This window comes from Neofelis nebulosa, chromosome 15 (assembly GCF_028018385.1).
Source record: "Neofelis nebulosa isolate mNeoNeb1 chromosome 15, mNeoNeb1.pri, whole genome shotgun sequence".
In the NCBI taxonomy this organism is placed as follows: domain Eukaryota; kingdom Metazoa; phylum Chordata; class Mammalia; order Carnivora; family Felidae; genus Neofelis; species Neofelis nebulosa.
In genome coordinates, this window is record NC_080796.1 from 70,929,351 (window position 1) to 70,957,322 (window position 27,972).

A 27,972-nucleotide genomic window follows, 5' to 3' on the forward strand; every position below is an offset into this window, starting at 1 on the left:
TCCTTGCCTGCTTTGCTTCCCACCCCAGTAAAAAAAGAAAAACAACACAATGCCCCCACAAAAGTCAAATGTCTTTATTTTATATAAAAAAAATTTGTACAGTTTTAGTTCCTATGTTTAAGAAAAAAAATCCCTAAAATTGCCATAATGTTTAGATCCACTGCAAACTGTAAAAACAAGCTTTTTATATATTAAAAAAAAATTTACATTTTACAATTTTCTACATGCATGCACAAGGTCTCTGTAACCCCAAAAAAAAAAAAAAAAGGAAAAAGAAAAAGAAAGAGGAGGGGAAAAAAAAAAAACCTAGATTCAACAGTGGCAAATTCTACATTTACAATCTCACTCGGAAGGGACCCAAAAAAGCCCCTTTCCGTTCGCGCACAGAAGAACGGATCACAACAATCACACACCAGGACCAAATCCATCAGCAGATGCTGCCCTGGGGGGAAGGGCAGGGGAAAGAGCAGACAGACAGACTGACAGACAGCACGGAGGGGCCCAACAGAGAAGGAGAGGGGCACAGACTCTGGGAACGGATGTTTCCAATGAGAAGGTTCTGGGGGGGGGGGAGGGGGGAGGGTCCCGATGCCTCTTCGCAGGTACCGTAGCGGGGTGAGCAGCAGGAACAGTGAAGAATGAAAGGCTCAGGTGGAGAGGGATGGGAAGAAAACGCGAGAAAGTAAAAGGAAATAAAAATAACCAGAGCGTGAAGGGTCGCTGGAGAGACAGGGAGCAGTGGGGGACTGAGGCAGAGTGGCGAGGTAGGTGAAGGCCGGGGAGGCACAGCGTCCTGGTGTGGAGGGAGGAACGAGAAGGTTCCAAAGTGATGAAGAGGCAGGCCTGGTGGGGGCAGTGGGATGAGCTTAGGATGCCCTGGAGTTCCGGTGTTCTGGAGGAGCAGTGGCGGGGGGCACAGGTAAGTTCACCCCCCCCCAGGAGGAAAGTAAGAAAACCCAGCACGTGATGGGACAGGCAAAGCGGGGGACAGGGCTCAGAGGCACCCCACATCAGTTCACAGCATGAAGACAGCTCCCCACGTAGGAGAAGCAAAAGACAAACACAGCCACACACTGGACAATTCATCCTGACGTTTTAAAAAATAATAATTATTATAACAATCATCGAAGAAGACAAAATACCACAGTTCTGCCGCAAAGGACCCAAACACTACCATTGTTAGCCACAGCCCTTAGTGCTTAGAGAGGTGGGGGGGGGGGGGGGGGGAGGGAGGGAATTTTTCTTGTTTTAGGAAAAAGGAATGAAAAAAATCACAGTGATTAAACACATGGCAGGTTCTTAAAATAAACACTCCCCCGCCCCTAACCTAGGGCAGCCACAAAGATCCCAAACCCTTTCCCTGGGCCCGCCCCAACTCGGTCCTTACGTCCCGACACACCCCACGCCTGCCCACAAAGGCAACGACCCCAATCACCATCCGGGCCCCGTTTTCCAGGATAGTGAGGTATTTAGAAATGTGACCCAGAGGGACCCCTCTTAAGCCCAGGTCCTTGGAGAGAAGATACCTTCCCACGACCCCCAGGACAGGATGTATTTCCCTCAGGCAGTGCCTGAGTCAGCCCCACAACCCACATCTGTGGGCACCGGGTTAAGCGTGAACTGAAGAGCCCTTCTCTAGTAAGCGGCGGACGGACAGATGTGCTTTTTCAGAGAGGACAGGGGAGACACGTGATCACTAGGCTGCATCACGTCGGGGCCGCCCTGCCCACACTGGAAGCCTCCCTGGTCAGAGACCGGTGGGGATCTTAGCCCGAGGGGGGGTGTTCCGCGTGGCAGGCTGGCCAGGAGAAGACGGGCCTGAAAGTTATTCCGAGGCCTGGCCCAGGGCGGCTCCAGCCCAGTCGCCAGAATGGTCCTCCGCGTGGACCCAGGCTGGAGGTATACCGGTGTTCCCGCTTCCGGTCCTCTTGGCTAAAACTACGTAATTTAAAGGTGTCTGAGTTAAAGGCTCAGATTCACACTGAAAATAGGTCTCAGAAAGCCAGCGGATTTGGCTCAAAACGAGACCTGAACTCGCGAGAAATCAGATCGGGTGGAAAGACTACGGAAGCTCACTGGGGTGAGGGGGGGCCGATGCCCACGAAGGCAGCAATCCTGGGCCCTCACCCCAGTACTGAGGGAGACAAGAGCCCAGAGAACCAGGCAGGGAGAGGAGGGGACCCTGGCCAGCCAAGGAAAGGAGACCCCTGAGGCAAAGAAGTGGGCTTAAGGCAGGGGATGAGGAGGAGTTACTGGCTCCCCCCCCCAAAGAGAGATCCCCCCCAAAGAGAGACAAGACAACAGGCCCCTGGCGCCAAGAAGAGACACGCTGGGGCGGGGGAAGGAAAGAAAAACATCGGTCTAAGACCGCGGGGGTCGGGTCATGGTCTGCAAGCCACTCAATCTGTGCAGCAGTCGACTCGTCATCCTTCACCGGGAAGGGGGACCTGCCCCAGCCAGGCGGGAGCGAAGGTGCAGGCAGGTTCAGAGGCCAGGGGTCAGCCATGTTCCCCGGGGTCCCTCCTGTCCTTCCCTCGGAGGCTGCCTAGGAAAGACCCAAAGGATGGGTACAGTCCCCCATGGCCCACTGAAAGTGGTCACAGAGGGTTTTGGCCTCAGTCTGGCTGTGCCCACGGGAGGCAGAAGGTGGAGACTTTAGGGTAAAGACTTTAGGGACCGTCCCTCGCTCTGAATACGTGTGGATGTGAGAGGGAGGTTCTGACAGCTGGAGCCAGTGACCCTGGCAGGGAGACCCCTGACTCGGGCTAGCTTGGGCGGGGCGGGGTGCGAGAGCACCCTGCCCCACAAACTCGGCGTCTGTGACGGGCCAGCTGGGCGGGCAGGAGCAGCGGATGACCCACCGTCTGGAGGAGTTTGGCACGGTGGCTCTGTGTTGTCCTGTCTGTCCCCTGGCGACACCCTGTCGGGGCCACAGGAGAAAACTGCACAAGAGCCTGGTTTGGGGGTGGGGCTCCGGGGGACCCCATGCCCCCTCAGAAGAGAATGCCATCCGGAGGGAGAGGGGGGACAGGCACGGATTCCTGCACGATGACACCAAGTAAGGGCTGGCGGGGGAGGGGAGAGAGAGAGGGGATCCCAGGCACTGCTGACGCAGGTGGCCTCTCCAGGCTCACTGGGGGGGGGGGGGGGGGGGGCGACTAAGGAGGAGGGGGGAGCAGTCGGGCGGCGGGAGAGTGGGGGGAGTCAATTCAAGTAAAAGCAAAAGGGAGCGGGAGGAGGCAGGGCGGCAGGAGGCGAGAGCCAAGCTCTCCCCGACCCGCGGGAGCCCTGGCGTCACCCCTGCCGCTGCTCAGTCACACCGACGTCTCAGATTGCAGCCTCATGACAAACTTGTGCGACTTGGGATCCACAAACTCCTCGGAGAGTTTGAAGAACGGGACCTTCTTGGTGCTCACCACCAGGCTGAAGTCATGGCGCTTCAAGAGGAAAACGATGCCGTCCTTGAGCCCGCTGGTCACAGGCTCCTCGCTCACCAGTGTCCACTGTTTGGCCAGCCAGCGCTCCTTGTGGTACTGGATGGTGGGTCCGGCCGCCAGGTACCGCTCCAGGAAGGCCTGAGGAGGGGCGGGGGGCTGCGTGGTCACCTCTCCTCCCCCCCCTCCCCCCTCCCCCCCCCGCCACCCTCGACGTTCCCCGGCTCGCTCTGCTTCCACGCGCTCTAGAACGTTCGAGCGGAAAGGCGCCGAGCTCATCTGCTCTGGACCCTGGTTCTAAGCACAGGGCAGCGGGAGCCCACAGAGGTGACGGGGACACCGCAGGGTCAGGACCGGCGTCCCCGCGCTTTCCCTGCACGGGGCTAGGACCGTGAGGCCTCCTCATTCTTCCTGCCCCTGCATCCAGCTCTCGTGGACGCGGTCACCCTGTTCACCAAGGGTGGCTGGGGACGCCACTCTAGGAGGCTGACGATAAAGCCGAGGGAGGGTCATGGCTCGAAAAGAGCACAGCTGGAGGTCACGGGGTGAAGGGGGGATGTCGGGTGCTGCCACCTCGGAGACGGGAATCAGGCCACAGCCTATTCCCCAGGAGAAACTGTCCCTTCTCCTCACCAGCTGGGAACGAGGCGGGAGGGACAGGGCCAGGGGTAAGAGAAGAGACCTGGGGGGGTGGGGGCTGGGAGGGTGGCAGGGATGTGGTGAGAGCACAGGAGCGAGGCAGGCTGCTGTCGGTGGGGGGGGAGGACCCGGGGGCGGGGGGAGCGGGCAGGGGGACGGTGGGGGGCCTACCTTGGGTGTCATGTCGTGCGTGATGCAGAACTCCAGGTGCTGGAGGATGCTCTCCATGCTGTGGTACGGCTGCTGCTTGGTGGTCCGTAGATACTTCTGCATGGCACGGGCCATGGAGGCGAAGATGGCCTGGGCGGCCTCCCGGGGGTCCATCACCTCCCTGGGGTTCTTCTGCTCCTCCTCCTGCAGCCGCTTAATGTGAGTGAAGGCCTCCTCCACCGCCACCACAAGCCTGGGGGACAGGGGGAGCCTGGACCAACCGCCCCTCCCCCTCCCTCAGCCCCCACCCCCTGCTCCAGCCGCCTGGGCGAGGCTGTGCCCCTCCCCACCACCAGAAGCACCAAAAACCCACCTGGAGCCAAGGGCTGGGCTCAGAGGGGCTGTGTGCGTGTGTGCGTGTGTGCTTGGGGGGGGGGGGGGGGCGCATGTGCACAGATGCGGGGCGGGGGCGGGGCAGGAAACAGCTGTAGAGCTCAGTGAGCCCGGCGTGGGGACCCCAGCATCCAGCCCAGACACAGCCAAGAACCGTACTCTGGGACAGGGTGGCACGTGCCTTCCTGATGCCTTCCTCCACGAGACCCCCAAGTCACCCTTCCCCGGGTGCCAAACCAGCAGAACGCAACTACATCCACAGAACAGCCTTCTACTCAAGCACGGGCAACGTCAACATCTGTCTGGGGGGCGGGCACACAAGCAACATGACAGCAAAATGCCAGAGGTGAACACACAGGGCCCCAGAGACCGGAACACCTGCTGGGCGTCAGACAACTCACATGTTCAGACAGTACTACTCAGCCGTCAAAACAGGATAAAAAAAAGGCAGGCCTATAACCCAGATGCCAGTTAGGGGCGGGGAGTCATCTGTGAACCACTAGGCAGCGACACGAGGGACACAGAGACAACGTGGGTGAGTCTCGAGGAGGGCGTTAAGGGGGAAGCACGAAAAAGAAGTCAGTTTTCGTTAAAAGCACACAACGTCCGGAAAGCCAGGACCCCAGGAACTTCAAGGAGCGGGAAGTGGGGGTACTCGGGACTAAGTAAACACGTGGAACATGTCCCGCTTCAGCCTCTCTGGTTATTCACGCGCTTGCTCCGAGGGTCTCTCAGTAAAGCTCCTTTTGAAAACCAAGGGAGAAGTCTTTTACTGGTTACAACCAAGGTAACAGGGGAGGGAGACATCGGCCACGGGCCAAGAACCGCATTGGCAACACGGGAGATCCAAAAGCCTGGTTGGGGCAAAAGGTGAAGGGGGGGGTGCCACCTCTGGGTTCCTTCCCACCAGGACCATTTCTGAGACAGCTGGAGACACGCCGAACGGCAGACAAATGGGGTTGCTGATCTCCCATCGACAGCAGGGACACCAGTCTCATGTCAGAACAGGTAAGGGATAACTTCCTCCCTTGAAGCCTGGAGACCGTGTGGGAGGAGGGGCCGAGGGTCAAATCCTGGGGCCCTCTGCTATGTGAGGCCCCCTGGAAATCCCACCAGACCACGGTGGGACCTGGCAGCAGCGAAGACCCTTCAGGTATGACAAGTTTACATTACAGCGTGAACAGGAAAAAGAGAGGACAGTACCTAAGAACGTACCAAGATACGGGACCCTGCGTGGCTCAGTCAGTTAAGCGTCTGACTCTTGGTTTTGGCTCAGGTCGTGATCTCACGGATCGCGGGTTCGAGCCCCAAGTCAGACTCTGCGCTAGCAGTGAGGAGCCTGCTTGGGATTCTCCCTCTCCCTCTCTCTGCCCCTCCCCTGCTTGCTCTCACTCTCTCTCCCTCCCTCTCTCTCTCTCTCTCTCTCTCAAAATAAACAAAGTTAAAGAAGATGTACCAAGATCTGTACTAGAACCTCATCTGTTGCAGGTAAAAAGGCACCAACAGCCGAGCAGGCCTACGAGATCCACGGGGAGGAGGTCCGATCCAGCCTCCGTCCCTGCTGCTGCAGGCAAGGCTCACCTCGTTTACTGGGCCTTGCTTACTCCCCTGTGGCAGGGAGAATTCACAGATGGCCCGTTCGTTCACCCTACCAGATTCCCATCGTCCCGGCTACTCTCTCTGCTGTCTCCGTACATTCTGCAGACGTAATTAAAGTGTCGAGTCGGCTGTCCTGGTCGTTATAAACAAGGAGATGACCCTGGCCAGCCCGCTCTCACTGCATGAGACCCTTCAAAGCGCAGTGTTCTCCAGGCAGTACAGAACTCGGGGAGACCTGTTGTGGCCGGAAAAAGCAAACCGCAGCACCGCGGCTGCCGCTGAGGCCAGATGACAAGGAACTGATTCCACCGTGACCGGGGAGCTTGGAAGAGGACCCCGGCTCAGACGGGAGTCGTCTGGAGTTCAGCCTGTGACACTGAGCGCGGGGCCCAGCTAAGCCGTGCCTGACGGCTGTGTCTGACCCCCGCGACCGTGAGCTGAGAAGCGTGTGCTGTGGGACAGCGCTCAGCTTACGGGAACTTGTTAGGAACCCAGCGCACCCCGTCGAGATTGCTCACGCGTTCCCCGCAGCCGCAGAACGCCCTGGCCTGGCTCTGCCCGGCCTGTTCACACCCGGCAGGCCCCGGGGCAGCCTGTCCTGGCCCAGGGACCCACCTGGCCCTCCGCTTGCGCACCCTCCGCTCGTGCTCTGCCTCCTCGTAGTAGTATTCATTGTGACTGTTGTCCCGCCGCCGGGCGGCCGCCGCGATCACAGCCCGCGACTGCCCTGTGGAGTTGTTGGTGCTGTTTTCTGCACGGGAGCGGGAGAGACAGGGATGGTCGCGTCACAGCACGCTCGCTCCCCAGCCCGGGAAGTCAGGGCGCAGCCACCTGACCGGTCCAGAGGCTGTGCCCGCCCGCTGCGATGCCTCCCGTTCCCGACCCTCCTGGCCACGACTGGGAGAGGCCCCCCCGGAAAGCGACAGAGAGGGCCCTGGAGGGCACGGGTCCTGCACACGTGCCTCCTGGTGCCGGAGGACCTGGAGGTCAGAGAGCTGAGGGCTCGGGGCCAGGGCTGGTGAGCAGACGCAGAGAAGTCAGATTGGGGGGGACACACCACGGCATAAAGGGACAGCAAGTAGCATCAGCAGCTAACACCAGCCACCTGGAGCCAAGGGAAATGACAGAACAAAGGGGCTGGGGAAGCGGGGGGAAGAGTCTGAGAAGGAAACAGGGAGCAGACGGGAGGGCAGGGGAGCAGGGCCGCTCACCCTCTCCGAGGGAATACACCTTGAAGCCAGACACTTTCTTGGCCAGGACGGACTTGGGCAGGTTGAGGAGGGCAGGGTTGTAGACGGGGAAGTCATGGTAATACTTCTCCAGGATCCACACGGCCACACGCTGGATGCTGTGGGGGAGAGGGCGGGGGGGGGGGGGGGGGGGGGAGGGAGAAGGGGCAGACAAGGGGTGCCGGGGGGGGGGGGGGGGGAGACATCAGGGCAGGTTGGCAGGGTGGGAAAGGACACAGGACAGGGACAGGCTGCTTCCAGGAAGCCTGGCTCAGGGCCTGAGGTCTACTTACCAGGCTCCCAAGCCTTCCCCAGGGCTGGGCCCGCTAGTCCCCTGCGGTGCTGAAGCCCAGGGGAGAGAGGGCATTGGGCCTGGGTCTCCGGCAAAGGGTCACCTCACCCCCTCCAAGTCCCCCAAGATTCCCTACGGGACCAGGAAGTGCCCCTGATATTCTGTAAGGCCTGGGGCAGGGTGGGGGCGGGCAGAGGAACTCTCGCGGCACCTTTCCTCCGGGGGTCCCTCCTCTGGCCAGCTCATCCCCGTGACCACCCACTCAAGAGCTCACAGAGGCGGCGCCTCCAGGGAGGGCTCCAAAAGCGATCCCCCAAGCCCCGTCGTCCGTGCCCCACGCCTTTCTGCCCCTCGGTCCAGCCCTCCGCGAGGTCCCTGATGACCAAACGTGCCTCTGCTGTCTCCCCGCTCCCGACTCCCAGCCCCTCCCGCCCCAGGACCCTGTCGGAACCCTACCGCAGGCAGAGCCCTCGGCCCTCCGGCCGGCCCCACCTCCCCACCTGCTCCCCCCTCGGCCTCCCCCCACCCCCGGCCCGTCGCCGCACCTGAGGTGGCCCACGTTGTAGAAGCGGCTGGCGCCGTCGGTGGAGCGCACGACCTTGAGCGTGAACTGGGGCTGCAGCTGGCGCAGCTCCAGCAGGACCACCGCCAGGTAGTGCACGAAGAGCAGGGCGTCCACCAGCGACACGGCGAACTGCACCACGCCCTGGTAGCTGCGCTCGCGGGCGTCCAGGATGCGCACCCCGTAGAAGAGCCAGTAGGAGACGACGAGCAGGAAGACCAGCACCATGAGCAGCGCGCGCAGCACGAACACGCGCGGCAGCGAGGCCTTGGGCCGGCGGAGGAAGAGCGCCCAGCTGCCCAGCAGCAGGATGAGCAGCTTGAAGGCCACGGAGATGAAGAGGCCCTCGCAGGCCGTCCCGCACGGCTCCAGCTCCTCCCGCCACAGCAGCGGGGGCAGCAGCAGGAAAGCCAGCGGCGTGAGGAAAGAGAGCAGCGCCAGCGTGGCCCCCGCCGCCACGCCCAGGTGCCGGGAGCAGTCCAGCGGGACGCTGTCCTCCATGTCCTTGGCGATGCGCGTGAGGTCATCGTGGGAGATGCTGTGCTCTGAGGTGCCCGTCACTACAGTGGTCGTCTCCCCCCAGTTGTCATCCTAGGCAGGACGAGGGGGGAGGGGGGAGGGGGAAGGGGAGGGGAGAGGGGGTGGGGGAAGGAAGGGGGAGGGGGGAAGGGGGAGGGGAGGGGAGGGGAAGAGAAGCGGGAGGGGAGAGGTGGGGGAAAGGAGGGGGAGGAGGAAGGGAGAAGGGGGAGGGGAGGGGAAGCAGGAAGGGAAGGGAGAGGGGAGGAGGAGGGGCAGGAGAAGGGAAGGGAGGGGGAGGAGCAAGGGAGAAGGGAGGGGAAAGGAGGGGGAGGAGGAAGGGAGAAGGGGGAGGGGAGGGGAGGGGGAGGGAGGAAGGGAGAAGGGGAGGGGAAGGGAGAGGAGGGGAGAGGTGGGGGGAGGGAGAGAGGAGGGGGAAAGGAGAAGGGGGAGGGGAGGGGAGGGGAAGAGGGGAGGGGGAGGAGGAAGGGAAAAGAAGGAGGGGGAGGAGAAGCAGGAAGGGAGAGGGGACAGGGAGGGGTGGGGGAAGGGAGGGGGAGGAGGAAAGGAGAAGAAGGAGGGGGAGGAGAAGCAGGAAGGGAGAGGGGAGGGGGAGGGGTGGGGGAAGGGAGGGGGAGGAGGAAGGGAGAAGGGGAGGAGGAAGGGAGAAGGGGAGGGGGAGGAGGAAGGGAGAAGGGGAGGGGGAAGGGAAGGGGAGGGGGAGGAAAGGAGAAGGGAGGGAAGGGGGAGGGGGAAGGGAGGGGAGGGGGGAGGGGAGGGGGGAGGGGTGGGAGAAAGGAAGGGGGAGGGGAGAGGGGGACAGCAGAGCAAGAGAGAGGAGAGAGGGCAGTCAGCCCATAGGCAACCACCAAAGTATTTAGTGAGCTCCACTGTGTGCCCAGGCTTGGCCTCCTCGGGGCTGGCCCATCTGAGGCTGGGCCCTCCTTGCACACATTAGGGAGCCTGGGAGAGAACACCAATGCCCAGATCCCACCCAGGAGGACGTCAACCCTCTTTTAAAAAACAGATGATTTTAACGTTCATCCAAAATTGAGAATCACTGAACTCAACAGTCCTTAAGGCCTGTTTACTGAAAACAGGGCCTGGGGACCAGCAGTGTAGACATCTCCCGGGAGCTTCTCAGAAGTGCAGAGTCTCAGGCCCCACCCTGCATGGACTAAACCAGAATCTGCATTTTGACAAGCCCCCCATGAATCACTGGAACATGAAATGTTATTGTGAACTGAGGCAGCCAGCAGACTGAGTGAGCAGGGTCCGCGTGCAGGAGCAGAGCGGGGGCAGCCCATGGGGTCTGGACAGGCCAGGCTGACCACTGAGAGCCTATCCTCCCGACATCGAGAGCCACTCAAGGTTTCTGATTCAGGGAGTGACCCGAAACAAACAGTGCGGTGAAGGGCGGAGGACGCAGGGAGCGGGGAGGAAGGCAGGTGATCGGTGCATGGCATGGGAGATGGGCAGACTCAGGGCCACTCTGGGTCTCGGGTCTGCCCCGCTAGCCCTGCCATCTGAATGCCCACAGCACAGTGGCCGCCTGTTCCTGGAGGCAAGGGGGTAGACAGGCCAAGGTCCCCAAGTGTCCTGAGTCTGGTCCACTGGAGCTATCTCTGCAGACGCTGGCCACCCTTCCACAGAAGGGCCCCAAGACCACCAGTGGCCATCAGCGCCCACACCCTTCACTCCTAGACGGCCCGGGGATACGGAGTCACAGGGCTTAGACACGGGACGGGGAGTGTAGGAGATGCCCGGCAGGGTCAGCGATCAGGGGGTTGACGAATCTCCTCTCCCAAGGACAGAGGAGCCTGATCTGATGGTACAAAGTGGGTGTACCGACCACTTTCAACTCAAGGTCTACTCCTCACTGTAGGCTGACCTCCAGACACACTGCCTGCCCTCTCCCCCACCGCGGCTGAGCTGACCGTGTCTCGGGGTCCCTTCGAGAACTCAGGGCGCCAGGTCTCAGGGAGAAGACGGGATTGGGAAAGAGGGAGGGGGGCTATTTCCCCCAGGTACTCATCTGCTCCCAAGACCCAGGAAGTCCCCGTGTCGGTCACAGAGCTTTCTTGTGAGGGAAGAGGAGCTGGGAGTCTCCAGCCAGAGATGGTCCCGGGTAAGGAAGAGCGGGAGGTGCCTTCAGAGTCACCCTAAATCCTGCCCCTGCCCTAATCCAGCACTGAGGTCTGCCTGCTGGCCTTCTTACTAGGTGAGCACAGAGGGCCACAGAGCTTACAGCAGGAGCAACCTGCTCACCCCGCCCCGAGTGACCAGCGTCCTTCCGGCGGCCCCCCTTCTCACCTCCCCTTTCTCCACCGACTCCTCCCACACCTGCTTCCAGCTCCAGACCCAGACGGTGCAGTTCTGCAGCCTGACACCAGAGGGCGCGGCAGAGCCCCTGCCTGAGGCTCCAGGAAAACTCAGGGCTGCCCACGCCCCCCCACCCCCAGGCCGCACCCACCGCCCCCTCCTGCCCCAGGTTCCCAGCCCATCTGACCGGCGGGCCTCAGCTCAGAGGAACGAGGCAATTCCCATTGGACAGCCCAGGTCACCCTAGCTCTCTGAGAAAAGGAGAAAGGGGCTGCGGCTTCCAAAGGGATCTCTACTAAATTCCCTCACTTCTACTGAAACAGGTCCTCCTTTGGGACCCCAAGCACAGGATGTGTGACACGAGATGCCCTCCCTGATAGGGCCACTGCCCGAAGAGACCAGGGTTCCAGGCCCTTTCCCCTCTGACGGACCTCCAGGTTCATGGATCGGCCTGAAAACACCTGGCCTGGCCCCCACGCCCCCCGATGCTCACCCGCTCATCCCCTCGCGTGGACTCGTTGTCCAGCAGCGGCTCCCCTGGGGCCTGGATCGTCACCGACTTGTCGCCGCGGCTCCCATCTCGGCTCTTAGAGCGGTGTCGGTCCCGGCGGTCCCTGCAGCAGGCGGCCGGGGGCACAGGTCAGAGGGGGGACCTGGGTCGTCTTCTCAGCAACCACTACCCCACCACCACCCCTGTGCACGGCCACCTCTCCCCCCACCCCCGTGACCCTCCACCACCCATGTCGCCCCCACGTCTGCCAACCTGTGCTTGCGGGAGCTGCGGGAGTGGCCCGACTTGTAGGAATAGCCCGAGTACTGGGACTCAGTGTCCATGGCGTCCGAACGCCGGGCCTTGTAGCGCTCCAGGGCCACAGGCTGGGGCCTTTTGGGGGGCCCCACAGCCACCTCCTTCAGCACCGGCTTCTTCAGGCCAAGGGGCACCTTCAGGAAATCAACCGTCACCCTGAGGGACTCTATTTTGCTGGACGGGTGGGCTTGTCTCAGAGAAAATCAAGCGACGTGCCTGAGAAGAGGAAGCCGTCGGTCAGGAGAAGCGGCAGCTCCCGTGGGGTCAGGGCAGAGAGGTGACCAGCCCCGAAGAGCGGCTGCCGCAGGAAGCTGTACTGGCCCAGCCGCTGCCCCAGACCAGTCCGCCCCGGTTCCCGCTCCGTCCAGTGGGCCCGGTTCCTCCTGCCCTGCCTCCCAGAAAGCGCACCCCGAGGCTGTGCCAGCGGCTCAGGGCGCAGGGCGGACGGGCAGCAGAGGCCGCAAGGAATGACCCAGCCCGGGACCCCCCGGAGCGGAGAACCAGGGCAACCCTCTCCTTGTTCTCGGCCAGGAAAGCTGTGGCTCAGAGACGGCAGGTTCTGGCCAGGCGGACAGGCTGGACCGACGGAGACCGCACAGAGCACAAAGCAGCTGGCCTCTGTCCAGGCCTCTCTTTCCCCCTCATCTTCCCCCCACTCGTGACTTCTGAAAGGGCCCACGGGGGTGGGGCTGTTCACAGCCGTTTCTCTTGTCCCAATCTAGCCAGAGCCTATGTCAAACCTACCCGGAGTTACAGGCCGGGTCAGGCTGGCTGCTCCATGGAGTGTGTGTGTGTGTGTGTGTGTGTGTGTGTGTGTGTGTTCATGCACACCAGGGGAGCGGGGTGAGGGATGGAAACTATGATAACGTGGGTGGGGGGAGCAGGGAGGAGAAGACCGCGGAAATCGTTCTCCGAAGGCCCGAAGTGCTGAAATGGGCCATGCGCTGGGGAGCCTTCCTGGCTGTGCGTGTCCCCAGGGGCAGCGTGTGTATTCAGTCCGTTCACCTTCTACCTCTGCAGAGAATGAGCTCTTCTTCCTCCCCGCTTCCCGACCCTCAGCCGCATCCTGCTGGGCTCTCAGAGCCCACCCACCACCAACTAACAGCCAACCTGGCATCTTGCCCTCGGGCCCACCTCCACCAAGGCACGCACGCGTTTCCCAGCCTCCCTTGCCGGGCCATCAGCTCGCTCTCGGGCACCTCTGTGCACCATGCACCCTGCGAGGCCCGGGGGAGTGGCGGGGGGGGGGGGGACAGCGGGGGACCCGACCCCGGGTCTCCAGGCTGGCGGGGCACAGGCACGCTGAACAAGTAAACTGGAGTATGAATGGCTAACTGCAGGAGTGATGGCAGGAACAGGGCGGAAAACCAGGAGAGGCAGCGCCGGGGGCTGCGACTTTGCACTGAGCGGTTCTAGAAAGTCTCTCTGAGAAAACGACACCTGAGCCTGAGGGAGAACAGCACCTAGCCAGGCAGAGAGGTGACAAAGGCAGGAAACCGCCCTGGGGAGACGGAGGGCAGCAAGGAGCTTGGTGGATTCCAGGAACCAGAAAAGGCCAGGGCAGCAGGAGCCGACGAAGATGATGGCTGGAGGCGGCCAGGGGCCAGGTGCAGAGCTCGTGTTTCCCCCAAGCACAAGGACGACCACCACAGGAAGCCCGCGAAGGATTTTAGCTGTGCAGGCGGGGACTGGGGGAGGGGCGAGCAGACATGGGAACACAAGGAAGGAAGCTACTAAGGCCGCCAGAGGCAGCGAGCGGCCCTGGAGGAGGTGACAAACAGCCGGTGCGAGACACGGTGGTGGTAGGATCAACAGGGCCCGCTGAGGTCTGGCTGAGGGGAGGGGAGCGCCCGGGATCCCTGGCCTGAGCAAGAGAGGAAGGCAGGGGAGGAGGCAAGTCTGGGGAGGGAGGCAGTGAGCTCCATTTCCAGCGGGCTAAGGTCACGGCCAGGAGACAGGTCAGGTGAGCAGCAGGGTTTCAGAGGAGCCAGACTCAGGAGAGTCTGAGCTGGAGGTGAGCGAGGTCACGGGAATGGATAGGGTCACCTAGGGACAGGAATAAATAAGAGGGTTCCTGGGGATCCCAGTAGGGAAGAGCAGGCAACGGGGCAGACAAGGCAAGGCCAGAGGGGGAGGACAGCCAGAGGAGGAGGGAGGCCAGAGGAGGAGGGAGGCCAGGGGTGCGGGAGGCCGGAAGAGCTGGCTCTTGTGTTTGGAGGCAGAAATAAAACCGACTGGGTCACCTGCTACCCAAAACTCAATTATGAGGGGAACTGAAAGGGGTTTGCTTCTGTGTAGTTGCTAACTTTTCCCCAACTAAACTCAACTATCAACAACTAGAGAGTAGGAAAGACGGCTGAGACATATTTCTGTCCACCACCGTCCGGTGCGCACACGGCCAAGAACTGACGCCCACCCCGTGGATGGACCTGCCCCTCTGACTCTCGGGGTCCTGTCGTGACTGCAGGGCGGTGACATCAATAGTACGTCCATTCCTTCCGCCGCCACCAGCTCTCGAGAGGCACCGCTGTGGCCTGGCGATGTTTGTCAACAGCCCCACGTCAAGGCCAGTGTGGGACGGAGATACACCGAGGGGACACAGCCATGACACGTGAACCCAACCCTAACCCGCTCTAAATACCTTTGCCGTGAACCCAACCCTAACCTGCTCTAAATACCTTTGCCGTGAACAGGGCCCCCATTCAGCACCCTGTCTGCAAATCACACGTCGCCCCCCTCCACCCCGGCTCCTGAGGACCCTTCTACTGGTTTAGTTCTCGACACAGTCTCCCAACACCTCACACGCATCTCTCTGGCTGGGCGCCGCCCTAATCTAGTCCCCATCAGGAGGTCTGAGGGAGCAAGGGGGCTGCAGAGAGGCGGGGGGGGGGGGGGGGGGGGGGGAGACGTAAAGGGGGTCAGAACTGCCCTTGATGGGGTCTAGACAGAGGCACCGGAACCAGGACTCTCCACCTCCTCAGCCTCCCGGCGGCGCCAGGAAGAGCCAAGCACAAAAAGAGCCCGGAATTTGCATCAAGCCTCTGCATTCAAAACCTGACTCTCCCACCAACCAGCTCTGTGACCACAGGCAAGTTACTTCACTTCTCTGTGCTTTGCAGCCTGGTAGGCTCGTCGGTAAAATAGGAAAGTAACGACAGGTACTCGATGAGGCTGCGGTGAGGACCCCGGGGGGAAAGAAGCGCTTTTATAAACTGCTCAGCTTGTAATTAGTTAAGGAATTAATATGCTGTGGCTCCAGGGTCGCCCATACTCCAATCCCCAGACACTTCCTCTGCGATTTAGGGAAGAGGTGGTATAAATAAATCCTGCTGTTTGTACTACTAAATAAAGAAGTCACACGCACACACACACACACAGTCCTGACCAGAACCACTTCAAACACACTCAGGAGGGAAGCTGATGCCATTGTGTTTCCCCTATAGATAAATTTCAAACCAGAGAAGGGTGCCAGCCCCTCCCAACCCTTTGTTCGGAGCTGCTCGGCCTGGAGCCCCCACCTTCCTCCCAGTGTCAACCCGGCTTCACCCACCGCTTATTCAAGACCCAGCGTAAACCCTGCTTTACCCACCCCTTCCAACCCAACTCAAGGTGCCCCAAACGTTAGGTGCCTCCCCTACCAAACAGAGGGACTAAAATGAACCCAGTTTCTGAGCCCCTTGCCTGCTGACCCCTCAAGTTGCCAGGAAGCTAACCCGAATCTGGAGAGGCTGGGGGCGAGGGGGATGGGAGGCAAGCAAAGACAAGGGCAGAAGTTCCCCCTTGTTTAATCAGCTCAGGAATCAGGGGTCTAGAGGGTCTCCAGGGTGGGCGGCGTTCCCAGGGAAGAGGGTGGGGGGAGGGGAGCCCTGGATCAGACCAACAAGTGGAAATGGCAGAGGTGGACCGTGAGGGCGGCAGGACCTGGTGTGGACAGGGAGGGCCCTGGTTTGCACGTGGGAGGCCGTGGAAGGGGATGTGTCCCCATGCGTTCACCTTGCCCCCACCCCCAAGGGGCGCGAGCACGCGCGCGCGTGCGCGCGCGCGCACACACACACACACACACACACTCAGTCCCCTGCTCAAACCAACCATGGATTATCTGGGGTTAAAAGGAGGCCAGAGAGAGAGAGAGGGAGGGAAGAGTGACTGTCACAAAAACAAGACCCTTCTCCCCCCAAAAGGCCTTTCAGAAATAAAATTAATGGAATGTGTCTCAGTACCATCCCAAGGGGATTGGGGGGAGGGGTGGGGGGGAATGTGGGGGCTTTTGTCCCGGCTGCCCAGCTTCTCCCACATTGATCGCCATGGCAACCAAAGCCCCCTGTTGCCTAGGTGATGGCAGCCGGGTCCTGGAACCCATACCCAGCATCCAAAGCGAGGGAGGTTGTGAAGGTAGGGGGGGGTGGGGGGGCTAGGGGCAGAGGGGGAGAGAATGGGGTTTCTCCTCTGGCAGCCCCAGCTTTTGTCTGAGTTCTGGGATCAGGTTTCTTCAGGAAACAATCGGAGGCCTCTGGAAAAAATACAGTCAGAACCTGGCAACAGGCAAGGGAACAAGGCCTTGCGGGTGCAGGGGGGCGGTTACAGGGGGGGAGGCTGGTGTTGACCAAAATGCACACTGAGACTGGACCCTTCCCTTTGCCCCACTCGGAGGAGCAGCCCAGGTGGACAAGGCACCGGACAGAGAACGGGCCTCTGTGGGCAGGTGCTGAGGACCGACGGGCAGCCAGCAGGTGGCTAAGATCAGTGCCTCCTTTGCCGGCTCTCTGGACCAGGGCCACCCGGCCCCCCAGTCCCAGCTCCTTCGGGCCTGGGATGGGGAAAAGAGGCAGGGCAGAGGTGAGGGTGGGGCCGGAGGAAGGCACTCTGGGAGCTGCAGTGACTCAGCCAGAAAAGAAAAGGTGGGGAGGGGACAGGACCCAAACATGTGCCTAGAAAGGCCACCCGTTCTTCCTCGGGTCTCTGGAAGACAGGGCTGCAGGCCAGCTGTGCAGCAGAAGGCACTTGGGCTGGATCATCCCGCGGCGGGGGGAAGTGGATGGGAAGACAAGATGCCAAGAGCTTGCCTCTGGCTGCCACGACAGAGCTGTGACCGGCCCACTCGTTGAACACACAGCCTTCCTCTTCTCAGCCCAGGACGAGGGAAGGCCGGTCCTGTCTGGACGCTAGGGGTCGGGCACCATCTCATCTTCAGACCCTTGTAGGACAAGACGTCTACAGACACTGGCCCATTAATGGTCTGTGATTCCTACTCGAGAGCCTGGATCTCACTGCACCTGCCTTCCACCTCCCCAATCAACCCAGACAGGTGTGGCCATGTGAGCGCCCCCGACCCAGGGTCCCCGGCTTCCCCACCACAGTCCAAGGGTATGAATGTGCGTTCCACTCAAGGTGCGACTGGCCACCTCCCGGGAGGCACCAGGTGTCCCACCCCCCCCCACCCCCCCACCCCCCCACTCCCTCCAGCCCAGTATCCAAAGAACTAGATAACTAGCCGGAAAGACAGAGCAGGCTGCCACCTCATCAGACTGCTGGGAGGCAGGGCGGACGCCCAAAGTCACAACCATCGTTCAGACTGGAGGCCTTTTCTTTCTGCCACGATAGTCTCCATCCAGGCCCTGATGGTCACCAGTGGGGGCAGGAGGCGTCCATGAGAGCAAATGCAGACACCTCACCTGGTACCCGCGGAGGACCCGAAGGTGCCAGAACCTCTGACTGTGCCCACACGATCCCTGAGCTCCCTTTCCCCCTCCCCCTCCAGGAGGAAAGCACACACTGATCTCACAGTTTCGTGAGATCGAGCCCCGAGCCCTGTGTCGGGCTCTGTGCTGACAGCGCAGGGCCTGCTCGGGATTCTCTCTCTCTCTCTCTCTCTCTCTCTCTCTCTCTCTCTCTGCCCCTCCCCTACTCATTCTCTCTCCCTCCCTCCCTCATTCTCTCCCAAAATAAATAAATTGGAAGAAAGAAAGAAAGAAAGAAAGAAAGAAAGAAAGAAAGAAAGAAAGAAAGAAAGAAAGAAAGAAAGAGAAAGAGAGAAAGAAGAGAAGGAAAAGAAAAATGAGAAAAGAAAAAAAAGAGAAAAGAGAAAAGAACTTACTAATGCTTTAGCTTTGAGGCGTTTGCCTCTCAGAGAGAGACGGGGTTCCTCTAGGAAAGTCCCAGTCCTTGGGGTAGCCAGGATGGGGACAAGTGGCACAGATCCCTGCCCCAGCCTCTCTTCTCACCAGTGACAGGGGACGACTAGACAGGCCCGGGCCAAGACAGTGGAGACCAGAGCCCCTTCCCCTCCAAGGGGTGGTTTCTGCCGCACCCCTCCCCCAGCAACTGAGGCTCTGACGCTCCCTCGCTCACTCCCTCCTTTTCCTCATCGGTCCCATCCGGCCTTAGGCCCTGGACAAGCCGTCCATCCCAGAGGCCACGTTGCGTTTCCCCACCACAAAGAGAACTAGGGCACACAGAGCAGGCCAGAACCAGCCCCAGGCCCTAGACCAAAAATGGGATGGAGATTCGCCCCCACCCTCACTCCTGTGCCCTGAAAAAGGCCCCAGTGTCCTTGGGTGAGGCCAAAGCCAGCTGGATCTCAAGGGGCCCGAGGGAGAGGAAAGGGCCGGTTTGGGGAGCCCAGGAGCCCCCGCCCTGCTTACCGGGCACTCTCCCAGGACAGCCCCAGACAGAACTCACCATCCCGAGAGCCCCGGGGCAGGGGCCGGGGCAGGGTCCTTCCCCTCACTAGGCTGGGAAGCAGGGACGGCTGTGCTTGGGCCGCCCAGGCGAGGATGTTTCCAGAGCAGCTGCTCACCCCCAGACCCCAGAGCAAGGAGCGCCCCCACGCCCGGGCTCCCAGCCAGGATACCTGAGCTTGCGTTCTAGCTAGAAGGGAGCTGGGGGAGCCAGGGCCAAGCCCTTCTCCTCCACCTCCTCAACTGCCTCCATCTAAGAGGGGGCGATGCGGGTACCCTCTGATAGCCACAGACACCCTGAGACACACACTCACACACAGACACCCACACTCCTATCCCCCTCTGAAACCTGGACCGGCTCCCGCCTGCCCCACCCAGCTCCACCCGCCCCAGCCAGGCAGGTTCTGTAGAGACCTGCTCGCTTTCTCTCTGGCACCCCCACCCCACCCCCCGCAGCTCGCAAAGTGTCTCCCCCAACACACCGTACCCCAGTGCACACACATGCACCCACACCACAGCTCCTCAGTCCCCGGCCACCCCCAGACCCATTCGCAGCCAGTGGAGAAGGGAACACTGGGCAGGGGGAAGGGTATACGGCAGAAGGGGTGAGTAATCTCTTTGGCATCTGTCCCAGATGGGGGCCGGAGGGGAGACAGGATGCTAGGCTGGTGAGAGGGTCACCACGGCTTCGAGATGCCTCGATGTTTAATTTGCACCAGTGGGCAGGCCCCACAATTACCACCCACTCTGAGCTCCTTCCTCCGTCGGCTGGGGCACAGGGCTGGCCCCTACCTGCCCACTAGGCGAGCTGCGGAAGAGCCAAGGAGGAAAGCAGGCACCTCGAGTTGTCCTCAGGGACAGGAGAAGGGGGACCCTGGGGGGCGAGCAGGCAGGCTGCGTGGACCCGCGGGTCAGTTCCCGCCTACCCCGTGCCCCCCCCCCCCCGCCCTCCAGGAAAACAAAAATGCCTCCCCCTTCACGGCCTACTGTCCTAGGCAGGCCCCAAGTGACCCTGCCTCCGGGAGACCTTCTGAGCCTGTACACCGGCCCCTGCCAAGGAGGAGGAGGTTGAAAGCAGCCGCTTGGGGAGGGAGCGATCTTGGGCTCACGTGTGGTAGGGGAGCTGGGAGGTGGGGACACGGGCAACAGGGTGGGCCTACGGGTGCCTGAGGCAGGCTGGGGTCTCCCCAGCCTGGAAACCTTCTCGTGCTTTGGGGGGCGGGGCCGGAACTGGCAGTGACCCAGCTCTCCCGCAGGAGAACCGGAGACCGGGCCAGCTGAAAGGCCCACGTACCTACCGACCCCCACCATCGTGCCACTCTCAGCACCTGAGGTTTTCACTCTTCTAAGGGGTCCCAGCAGCCTCCAGCCCCTACATCTCCCACCCCCACTCCTGGAGGAAAGCCAGGGACAAAACAAGTGTCCCTGTTCACACTTGGTTGTTTTTTAAGTTCCTGCGTTCACACCTGGGGCTCAGCACCTGTTCTCCTCCAACCCCCACCTCCCCTAAGAAGCCAGAGGCCCCTCCCCAGCCTCGCACACAAACAGTGCACTCTCTCTGGGGAGAGTGGGGGTCCAGGGATGTTGTGGGGGGTTGCTGGAAAACTCTGCAGACAATGAGGGCCAGGCCCCTCCCAATCACAAACAAGACCCCATGGGCTGGAGTGGCCGGACCCCCAACACCCGCTCCCCCCCCCTCCCCCGGAGGAAGAGGCCAGCCCCTGGAGAGGTTCTGCCCAGGCCCTAGCCCTGCCCCAGGCTGGGGACAATCAGGTCCTCCTCCCAGGAGACCCATTCCTCCAGGGGACTCCACCCAGCCCCACCCTCCGAGGTAGACCTCTCTACTCAGGCTGACCTGGAGACTCCTTGTGCGCCCTTCAGGCGATAGGGGAATTATTCAAGTTCAAGACCAAAGGTGATGAGCAAATCTGATTCAACTGGAAGGAAGCAGGGGAAGGCGGACGGAGCATTTTGGAAAATGGAGGAGCAATGCGGGCAGGTGGGCCAGGCACAGCCTCTGGGGAGCTATGCTATCCAAGGTGAGCTGCTTCCCTTCTCTAAACCTCAGTCTTCGTGCCTGTAAAATGGAGTAATGGTGCCTACTTCTGGTTAAGAGTTTTCAACAAAATAACATATACAGAGTATCATGGAGTCGGGGACGTAAAAGATGCTCAATAAAACGTTACCTCCTCCCTCTTTGTCCTTTAGAGGCTGCACATCCAGTCGTCCTACTTCCTGTTCCCATGACCTCATTGTGAGAAGACCCCACCCAGCCCCTCTGGCTACAGCGCTGGCCCCAGACCCCAGATGATGACCCCGCCCTACTTTCCACCACAACCTGGGGCAGCCAGAACCCCTCTCCCCATTCTCTTGCCTTTCCTGGGCTGGGGTGGGGTGGGGTGGGGTGTGGTCTCGGATCTCCCTATCCCTCCCTACCCATCCCTCCTTCCACACCTACTAAGGCAGGGCCTGGGCTCCAATGCCAGGGCGCTGTGTGTGCAGTGGCAGGGGGACCCCAAGCCTGCCGCCCCACCCCAGCCCCCAGCTTCTCCCCACTCACCGCCCCACCCCGATTACCAGGGGATCCTGGGCTCTGCCGATTCCAAGCCTGCTTCTCCCAAACCCGTTCCCAGCTGTCATGTCTGTAATTACCAGCCTCGCCAGGGGCATCAGACCAGCACAGCAACACCTCATTTCCAAAGGGCCCCACCAGACGAGGCCTCTGCCTCCTACTCTGTACCAAGCAGTGTGGAGGCAGGGATGGAAAGATTTTCCCTGACCCACCTCGTTTCTCTCCAGATCACAAGAGGGCTGCCCGGGGAGATCGCCAGGAGGCAGAATAAAGAACGGAAGGCTGCTGCTGGGGGTGGGGTCTGAGTTGGGAGTCTCTCCCGGGCTTCTCCCTCCCTCGCCTGGCTACTAAAACCTCCCCACAAACAAGGTTACCAACCCGGAGAGGGGGAGAGAAGAATTTTCAGGTCACTTTGGAGAGAGGGGAAGTTGATGCCCTAGTAAAGTTGAAAGGGGTACCCACAGGGATGAGGGCAGCTACGGGAGGGAACTGCCCAGGAGAGAGGAGGAAAGAGCGAGTTAAATGAAGTCCCATCCTCCACCCAGACCAAGAGGCAAGAGTAGCCCAGCCTCCCTCCTCCTTATCACCTCCATCCCCACCAACCTCACAGGACCTCCTTTTACAGGCAGGGAAACTGAGGACAAATCCCCACCCATACTTCAAGATCCAACAGCCCCACGCTGCATACAGCTCAGCAACACCCCCGATCCTTCTGGCCCGCTCAGCCCGAACCTGCAGAGGCTCCTCAGTCCCCTCCCTGTCTGCCTAGCTCAGAGTCTGAATCCTGCAAAGATCCATCCACACAGTGGAATAGGGTTCAGCCATGAAAAAGAGGGTGAAATTCTGGCACCCGCTACGATGTGGAGGAACCTTGAGAAGCTTGTGCCGAGTGCAGAAAGACAGACATAAAAAGGTCCTACGTTGTGTAAAATTTCATTTATGTGAAATATCCAGAATGGGTAAACCCACAGAAACAGAATAGAGACTGGTGGCTGCCAGGGGCGGGGGATGGGGTAGGGAAAAGGTTCTCACAGGCCACGGTTGCACAACATTGTGAAGGCACTAAACGCCAATGCTCACTTTAAAACGGTAATTTTAGGGGCGCCTGGGTGGCTCAGTGGGCTAACTGTCCAACTCTTGATCTCGGCTCAGGTCATGATCTCACGGTTCGTGGGTTCGAACTCCACGTCGGGCTCTGTGCTGACAGCTTCCGAGCTGGAACCTGCTTCAGATTCTGTATCTCCCTCTCTCTCTGCCCCTCCCCTGCTCATGCTCTGTCTCAAAACTACATAAACGGTAAAAAAAAAAAAAAAAAAATTCTTTTCAAGGGTAATTTTAGGGGCGCCTGGGTGGCTCGGTGGGCTAAGTGTCCCACTCTTGATCTCGGCTCACGTCATGATGTCAAGGTTTGTGGGATCGAGCCCCAATTCGGGCTCTGCACGGCCGGCATGGAGCCCGCTTGGAATTCTCGCTCTCCCTCTCGCTCTCTGCCCCTCCCCCGCTTGGGTGCACACACTTTCTCTCTCTTGAAGTAAATAAATACACTTAAAAAAAAAAAAAAAACACGTTGAAAATGGTAATTTTACGTGATGTGAATTTCACCTCAGTTTCAAAACCCCCGGCCAGCCCAGGGCACCTCTCCTCCGGTGCCTTTCCTGACACCCACCCCAGGGCCGAGCACTCCTGCTCCAGGCCCCCGTTGGCCTCCTAAACACACCTCCACACAGCACGCACCGGGCTACAGTGAACCGACGTGTTCCGGCACGTCTCCCCTGCGAAAGGCCGCCTCATCCCCTCTCCCCTGTGCTCAGACAGCGCCTGGCAGCCAGCAGGGTCTGCCAGAGGAGAACCAAAGCCTCGCTCTCCTCCCCAACCCACAACTGCCTCCCACGACCCCCTCCGTCAGAACCCCAACCACTCGGCTAACAGGTACTGAGTGCTCCCTCTGGGCCGGGCACCATGCGAAGGGCTCGCGCTGCATTACTTCACCCGGTCCTCATAAACCGAAGAGACAGGGCGTATTATTAACTCCACTTTACGGGCGAGGCTTCAAAAAGTTCTCTCTTCTGTCTGAGGCCTCAGAACTAGGAGGTGGCGTAACTAGGACGTTAAGAGCAAGCCGCAACCCGAGGAAGGAGGCCACTGGGCGAACCTGGGGTTCCTCGAGGAAGGTCCCATCTGGGGTTGGAGGACACCGTCTGAAGACACCCAAGAGGCTAAAGAATGCGGTTCAAGAACTTGCCCCACGTCACGCCACTGTGAAATACTAATCCCAACCAGTGCTGTCGGGTGTGGGGAGCCGTTGGGGGCAGACTAGGCAAGGACTGGGGTCCCTACAACCCCGAGGACACGAGGGGAGTCCCGGAGCTCCTCTCTCTTCCCCCCCCAAAGCTCCTCTTAGCCAAGTACACGCCCCCCCCCCTCTAACCAGAAGGGCCTCTTGGCGACCAGATGAACAGATAAAAATCTGTCCTGCCCTAGGTCCAGGAAAGGGGGCCCTTCCTTAGACTCTGAAGGAGCAGAGGGGGCACGTGAGAGAGGCCTGTCCTGGACGAATCAGACAGAAGCGACACAATGGGGCAGGAGGAGCCGATGTGGCCACTGGTTCCAGACTGGAAGTACGGCCCGAGATGGCATCGTCCATTCTCTGACCACAGTGCCTCCTCCTTGGAAGAGCGGGCCAGGAGGCGTGCACGGAGCCAGAGCCCCCCCCCCCCCATCCTAGATTCACGCGCCTCACTCACCCTGGGAGCCCTGCCCGTCAGACAGGTGTCGGGCTTGAAGCCCTCACGCATCAGGCCTTTCACACTCTGCCCCCAGCCCTAGTCCCAACGTGTCCTAACTCCCACCACCCTCATCCCAGAGTCCTAGGAAAGCGAGGGAGCCCTGGGGCCTAAAGACGGAACATCCCGGTTGCACATGCCCCCTAGGGACTCAAGCACTCCGATTCCGACTCCTCGGCGACCCTGAGAAACGTGTGCAGTCGAAACCCCCGCCCCTAAAAGCGGGTGTCTCGCCCTAAGCCCTGGCGGCAAGAGGAACGTGTCTGGGAGGGACATGGGAGGAAGAAGCGTGCGTCCTCAAGAGGAGAAGAAGGCCAGCCCCTTCCCTTCACCCCGAAAGAGAAAGGACAAGGGAGAGGACGGGCAAAGGAGGTAGCTGCTGCTTCTGTGCGGAGGGACACAGCCCCTTCCCCGACAGTGGTGACCTCCCGCCAGACACCAGGACAGCCCGCCAGGGGCGCCCACCCTTTCCCCCACACGCGGACATTCAAGCTCGCACTGGCTCAGCCCCGATTCCTCACCCTCAGCCCCAGCCCCGGCCCCAGCCCACAGCTCCACCCTAACCATGCTCCCCACCAGGGAAGAGGGAATCTACTGGATACGTACCCGGCGGGCGCGCGCACACACCTGCAGAAACTCCTGAAAATGCACCCCCCTCCCCTGCCCACCAGCCTCCCCAGAGCTCCCATGCCACCGTCTCAACCCCGGGGACGGGGACCTGGGCTGTTCCACACCAGTCTCATCCCTCCAGCAGGCTGCGTCCTCTTGCCTCCGCCCCAGACCGAAATCGCGACTCCTCAGGAGCTGGAGAATCCTGGAGGCAGGGCAGTTAGTGCACTCCGAAGTCAAAAGACCCCAAGGCAGCTTTCCCGGGAGAACCTTGGCCTGAGGGGGCTGAGCCTGGGCGGGGAAAGCCAAGAATGTGGCCTCTCCACACACTGGAACCCAAGCTAGGATGGTGAGGGAGGAAGTCCCTCTTATTTTCCTCCCCGACTCCTCCAGGGCCTCAAGATTCCTGTAGGACTACAGCCAGAACCTCTCTTCTCTGTTCCCCACAACACACACCCTTCTCTAGAAACCCCCCCCCCACCCAAGCGGGCACCTCGTAAGGTGGCCCACTCACTCCCGCTTGTAGGTCTCAGATACTTAAGGCGCTACCTTTGAATCCAGGGAGAGCCAACCAAGAAGCTTCAGAATCGTCCATACAGCCATCCCTTTGGGCTTTCTGCCAGGAAAATGTGCTTGCAGAGGCAAGAGGTCGTACCCCCAACACACACTCAGGAGCACACACACCGCCTAAGGCGGGTCCACGCGCTGGTACTTAACCATCAACACAGGTTACACCCAAGAGAACAGATTCCCTCACCCCCTTTCTGGCACACAGGTGCACGCACACCTACCCAGCCAGGTATGCCCCATTCAGCTCTTACACACCCACCCTCCTCAGTACCTACACCCTTCTTTCCCAGAAACCCCTCCGCAGTTCACACACACAGACACACAGCCCTTCCCCGGAGTGTACACATAAATGCATATCCAAACACACGGCAGATACGTGGTCAGCCGCTCCCTGGGTGCACACACAGCCGCTGAAAAACCCCTACACCTCCAAACCCAGGGGCCCACCTGCAGGAACACGTAGCACATCACGGCGCGCGCGCGCGCACACACGCGCGCACGCACACACACACACACACACACACACACACACACACACAAAGAATCACGCACACTGATCCTCCACCGATGCTTTAAAACTCACTAATGCAGGGCCCCCAGCCCCCCAAACGGGTAAGTATGAGTCGGGAGAGGGATGCCGGCGCCTGTCCCTGGGCCCCCATCCACGGTGCCCGGGTACCCTGCCCGCCAGCCCCGTCCTCAGCAGCACACACACCCCCCTCCACTCTCCTCGGCCGGTCCCCAGACTCCACATTACACCCGGAATGCATACCTGCCCCGTCCCTCCCCACACTCGTGAGGTGTGTCTGCACCCCTAAACACCCCCGCCTTCCGATACCTCCGGGCTCCTGTGTCTCGCACTGCCTCTCCGCCCCCCCCCCCCCATCTCCAGCACACACTCCCGGTCTCCGGCTTCAACCGCCCCCCCCCCCCCCGGGATCATTAAGGCCCCCGCCGGAGCCCCGGGCCCAGGAAAGTCCCTGGCTCTCCAGGCCCGGGCTCCGCCCCCTCCCCACGAGCCCCTGGCCCTCCGCAAAGTTGGGGGGGGGGGGGGCACTCCGCCTTGCAGTGGGGAAACGGACCGGAAGGGGGGTGCCCCGCGCCCCCCCCTTCCCCCACAAGCCATCCCGCCCGCCCGGGGGCCGGGCACCCTCTGGCCCCCCGCACGATTGTCCTCCTCTCCCGTCTCTCGTCCCCCTTTCTTTTTCTGGCAAACTTTGCCCGCGCCCCCGCGGCCCGGCACTCACCGCCGCCGCGAAGTGCCGGCGGGCTCGGCCCGGCGCCTTTGTATCCGCAGCGCTCCGGGTCGCGGCGAACTCCGCGCTCGCGGACGGGCAGCGCGGGCGAGGGCGGCGCGGAGGGGGCTCCGGTGCCGGCCACCCCCTCTGCGTCCCACACCGCTGCCTGTCCCCCTCGGGGCCCCGGGGGCAGGGGCCGGGGGATGGGGGCGCTCAGGCTCCCATGGCGGGGGCCAGGAGCACGGAACCGGGGGCCGGGGATCGCACCGGAGCCGGCGGCGGAGCGGGGAGGGGACGGGCAGGGGAGCGGGCGGGGGGCGGGGGCGGGGGGCGCGCGCTCCCGGGCGCCGCCTCCCGGCTGTTCCCGCCGTCGCGCCCCTCCCGCCGCCGCGCCCATTGTCTGCGGCCCGGCTCTTCCCGGAGCCGCCGCTCCCCGGCCGGCCGGCCGCCCGGGACGCGCGGGGCCCTCCCGACCCCGGGAGGAGGCCGCGCGGCCCTGCGACCCCGGCCGCGAGCGCTGACCCGGGAGGCCTCGATCCGCGGCCGGGGCCCAGCCCGCAGCCCCTCCCTCCTGGGGCGCCTCTCCCCGACCCGAGGGTCGGAGACCGAGTCCCCAGACCTCCGGGGATGGAGGTGTGCATTCTTGCGGGCCACGGACCCGGCTACGCGGAGTCCGGTCTGGGAAATGGAAAGATCGATTTCCTCTCCCCCCCCCACCCCCCGCACTCCCCTCCCCTCCACGAGGGCTGCGAGAGGGGAGAGTCATTTCTGATGTTAATTAGTGGCAGGAGACGCTCCCCGCTTCCCGTGCATACGGGGATTTCCCTGACACCCGCACCACCGCATCCCCCTCGCTACCAAAAATAATTTAATTACTCTGGGTTCTAGCTGCGAGCGGCAACCGCCCCGTCAGTATGGGACGCTCCCTCATTAACACTTTTTCCCTCCCCTCCTGGTTTGAGCGCTGGGATTAATTACAAAGGGAACCGTGCCCTGGGGGAGCAAGGGCGGGGGAGGCGCAGGCCCTGGGAGCTTGGAGGAAGGGGAGAGGGGGCCCTTCTCCCAGGAAAACTCCAAAGGCCTATCAGGTCCCCAACCCCAGTCAGGCGGGCTCTTGGCTTCAGATACCTCGGAGTTGGGGTACTCTACAGGGATTCTAGGGTATCACAAAATACCCCACATAATTGGGGCATTTCTGCTTCGGAGCACTCCACAGAACCAGTTAGGGTTCATGAAGTGGGGCAGTTGCTCTGAACCCCACCAAGAGTCTCCCCCATCATAAACGTGGGAAGTCCTTCCCTTTGGAGCGAGCGAAACCTTGAAGTATTATTATATTATCCTATTGCTGTGCAAACCAACACTTACCTAGGATCACAATACTTCAAAAGCACGGTCACACCTCCACGGGCAGGTCCTGGCCTTCTCACCATCTCAACATCTTCCAGTGTTCAGGCCCGATACCTTCTTCGCCCAACCCTGTGATTCAGAAGTCCAAAGGGAAGGACATTCCCAGCCTCCGTGCCTCACTTATTTGGGGAGTTTTGCTCCTCCCTGATGAAATGTTTTCTCTGAGACCTAA

General features: G+C 61.2%; 1 protein-coding gene across 3 annotated transcripts; it reads right to left on the bottom strand.

Annotated features, from left to right (window-relative positions):
* Positions 1 to 50: 50 nt before the first annotated feature.
* On the bottom strand, positions 51 to 27,849 carry VANGL2 (VANGL planar cell polarity protein 2). Of its 3 annotated transcripts, none has more exons than XM_058700976.1 (8): positions 27,759 to 27,849; positions 11,900 to 12,160; positions 11,630 to 11,750; positions 8,282 to 8,889; positions 7,427 to 7,563; positions 6,831 to 6,966; positions 4,245 to 4,476; positions 51 to 3,575 (listed from the first exon to the last, which is right to left on the bottom strand). In XM_058700976.1, the coding sequence occupies exons 2-8, from the start codon at positions 11,968 to 11,970 to the stop codon at positions 3,315 to 3,317; spliced, it is 1,566 nt and encodes a 521-aa protein (XP_058556959.1). In that variant the 5' UTR covers positions 11,971 to 12,160; positions 27,759 to 27,849; the 3' UTR covers positions 51 to 3,314. The 3 variants fall into 3 exon arrangements, with proteins under 3 accessions (XP_058556959.1, XP_058556958.1, XP_058556960.1); XM_058700975.1 differs by lacking the exon at positions 27,759 to 27,849 and adding an exon at positions 26,403 to 26,687; XM_058700977.1 differs by lacking the exons at positions 51 to 3,575; positions 27,759 to 27,849 and adding exons at positions 3,641 to 4,070; positions 26,403 to 26,690.
* Positions 27,850 to 27,972: the final 123 nt, after the last annotated feature.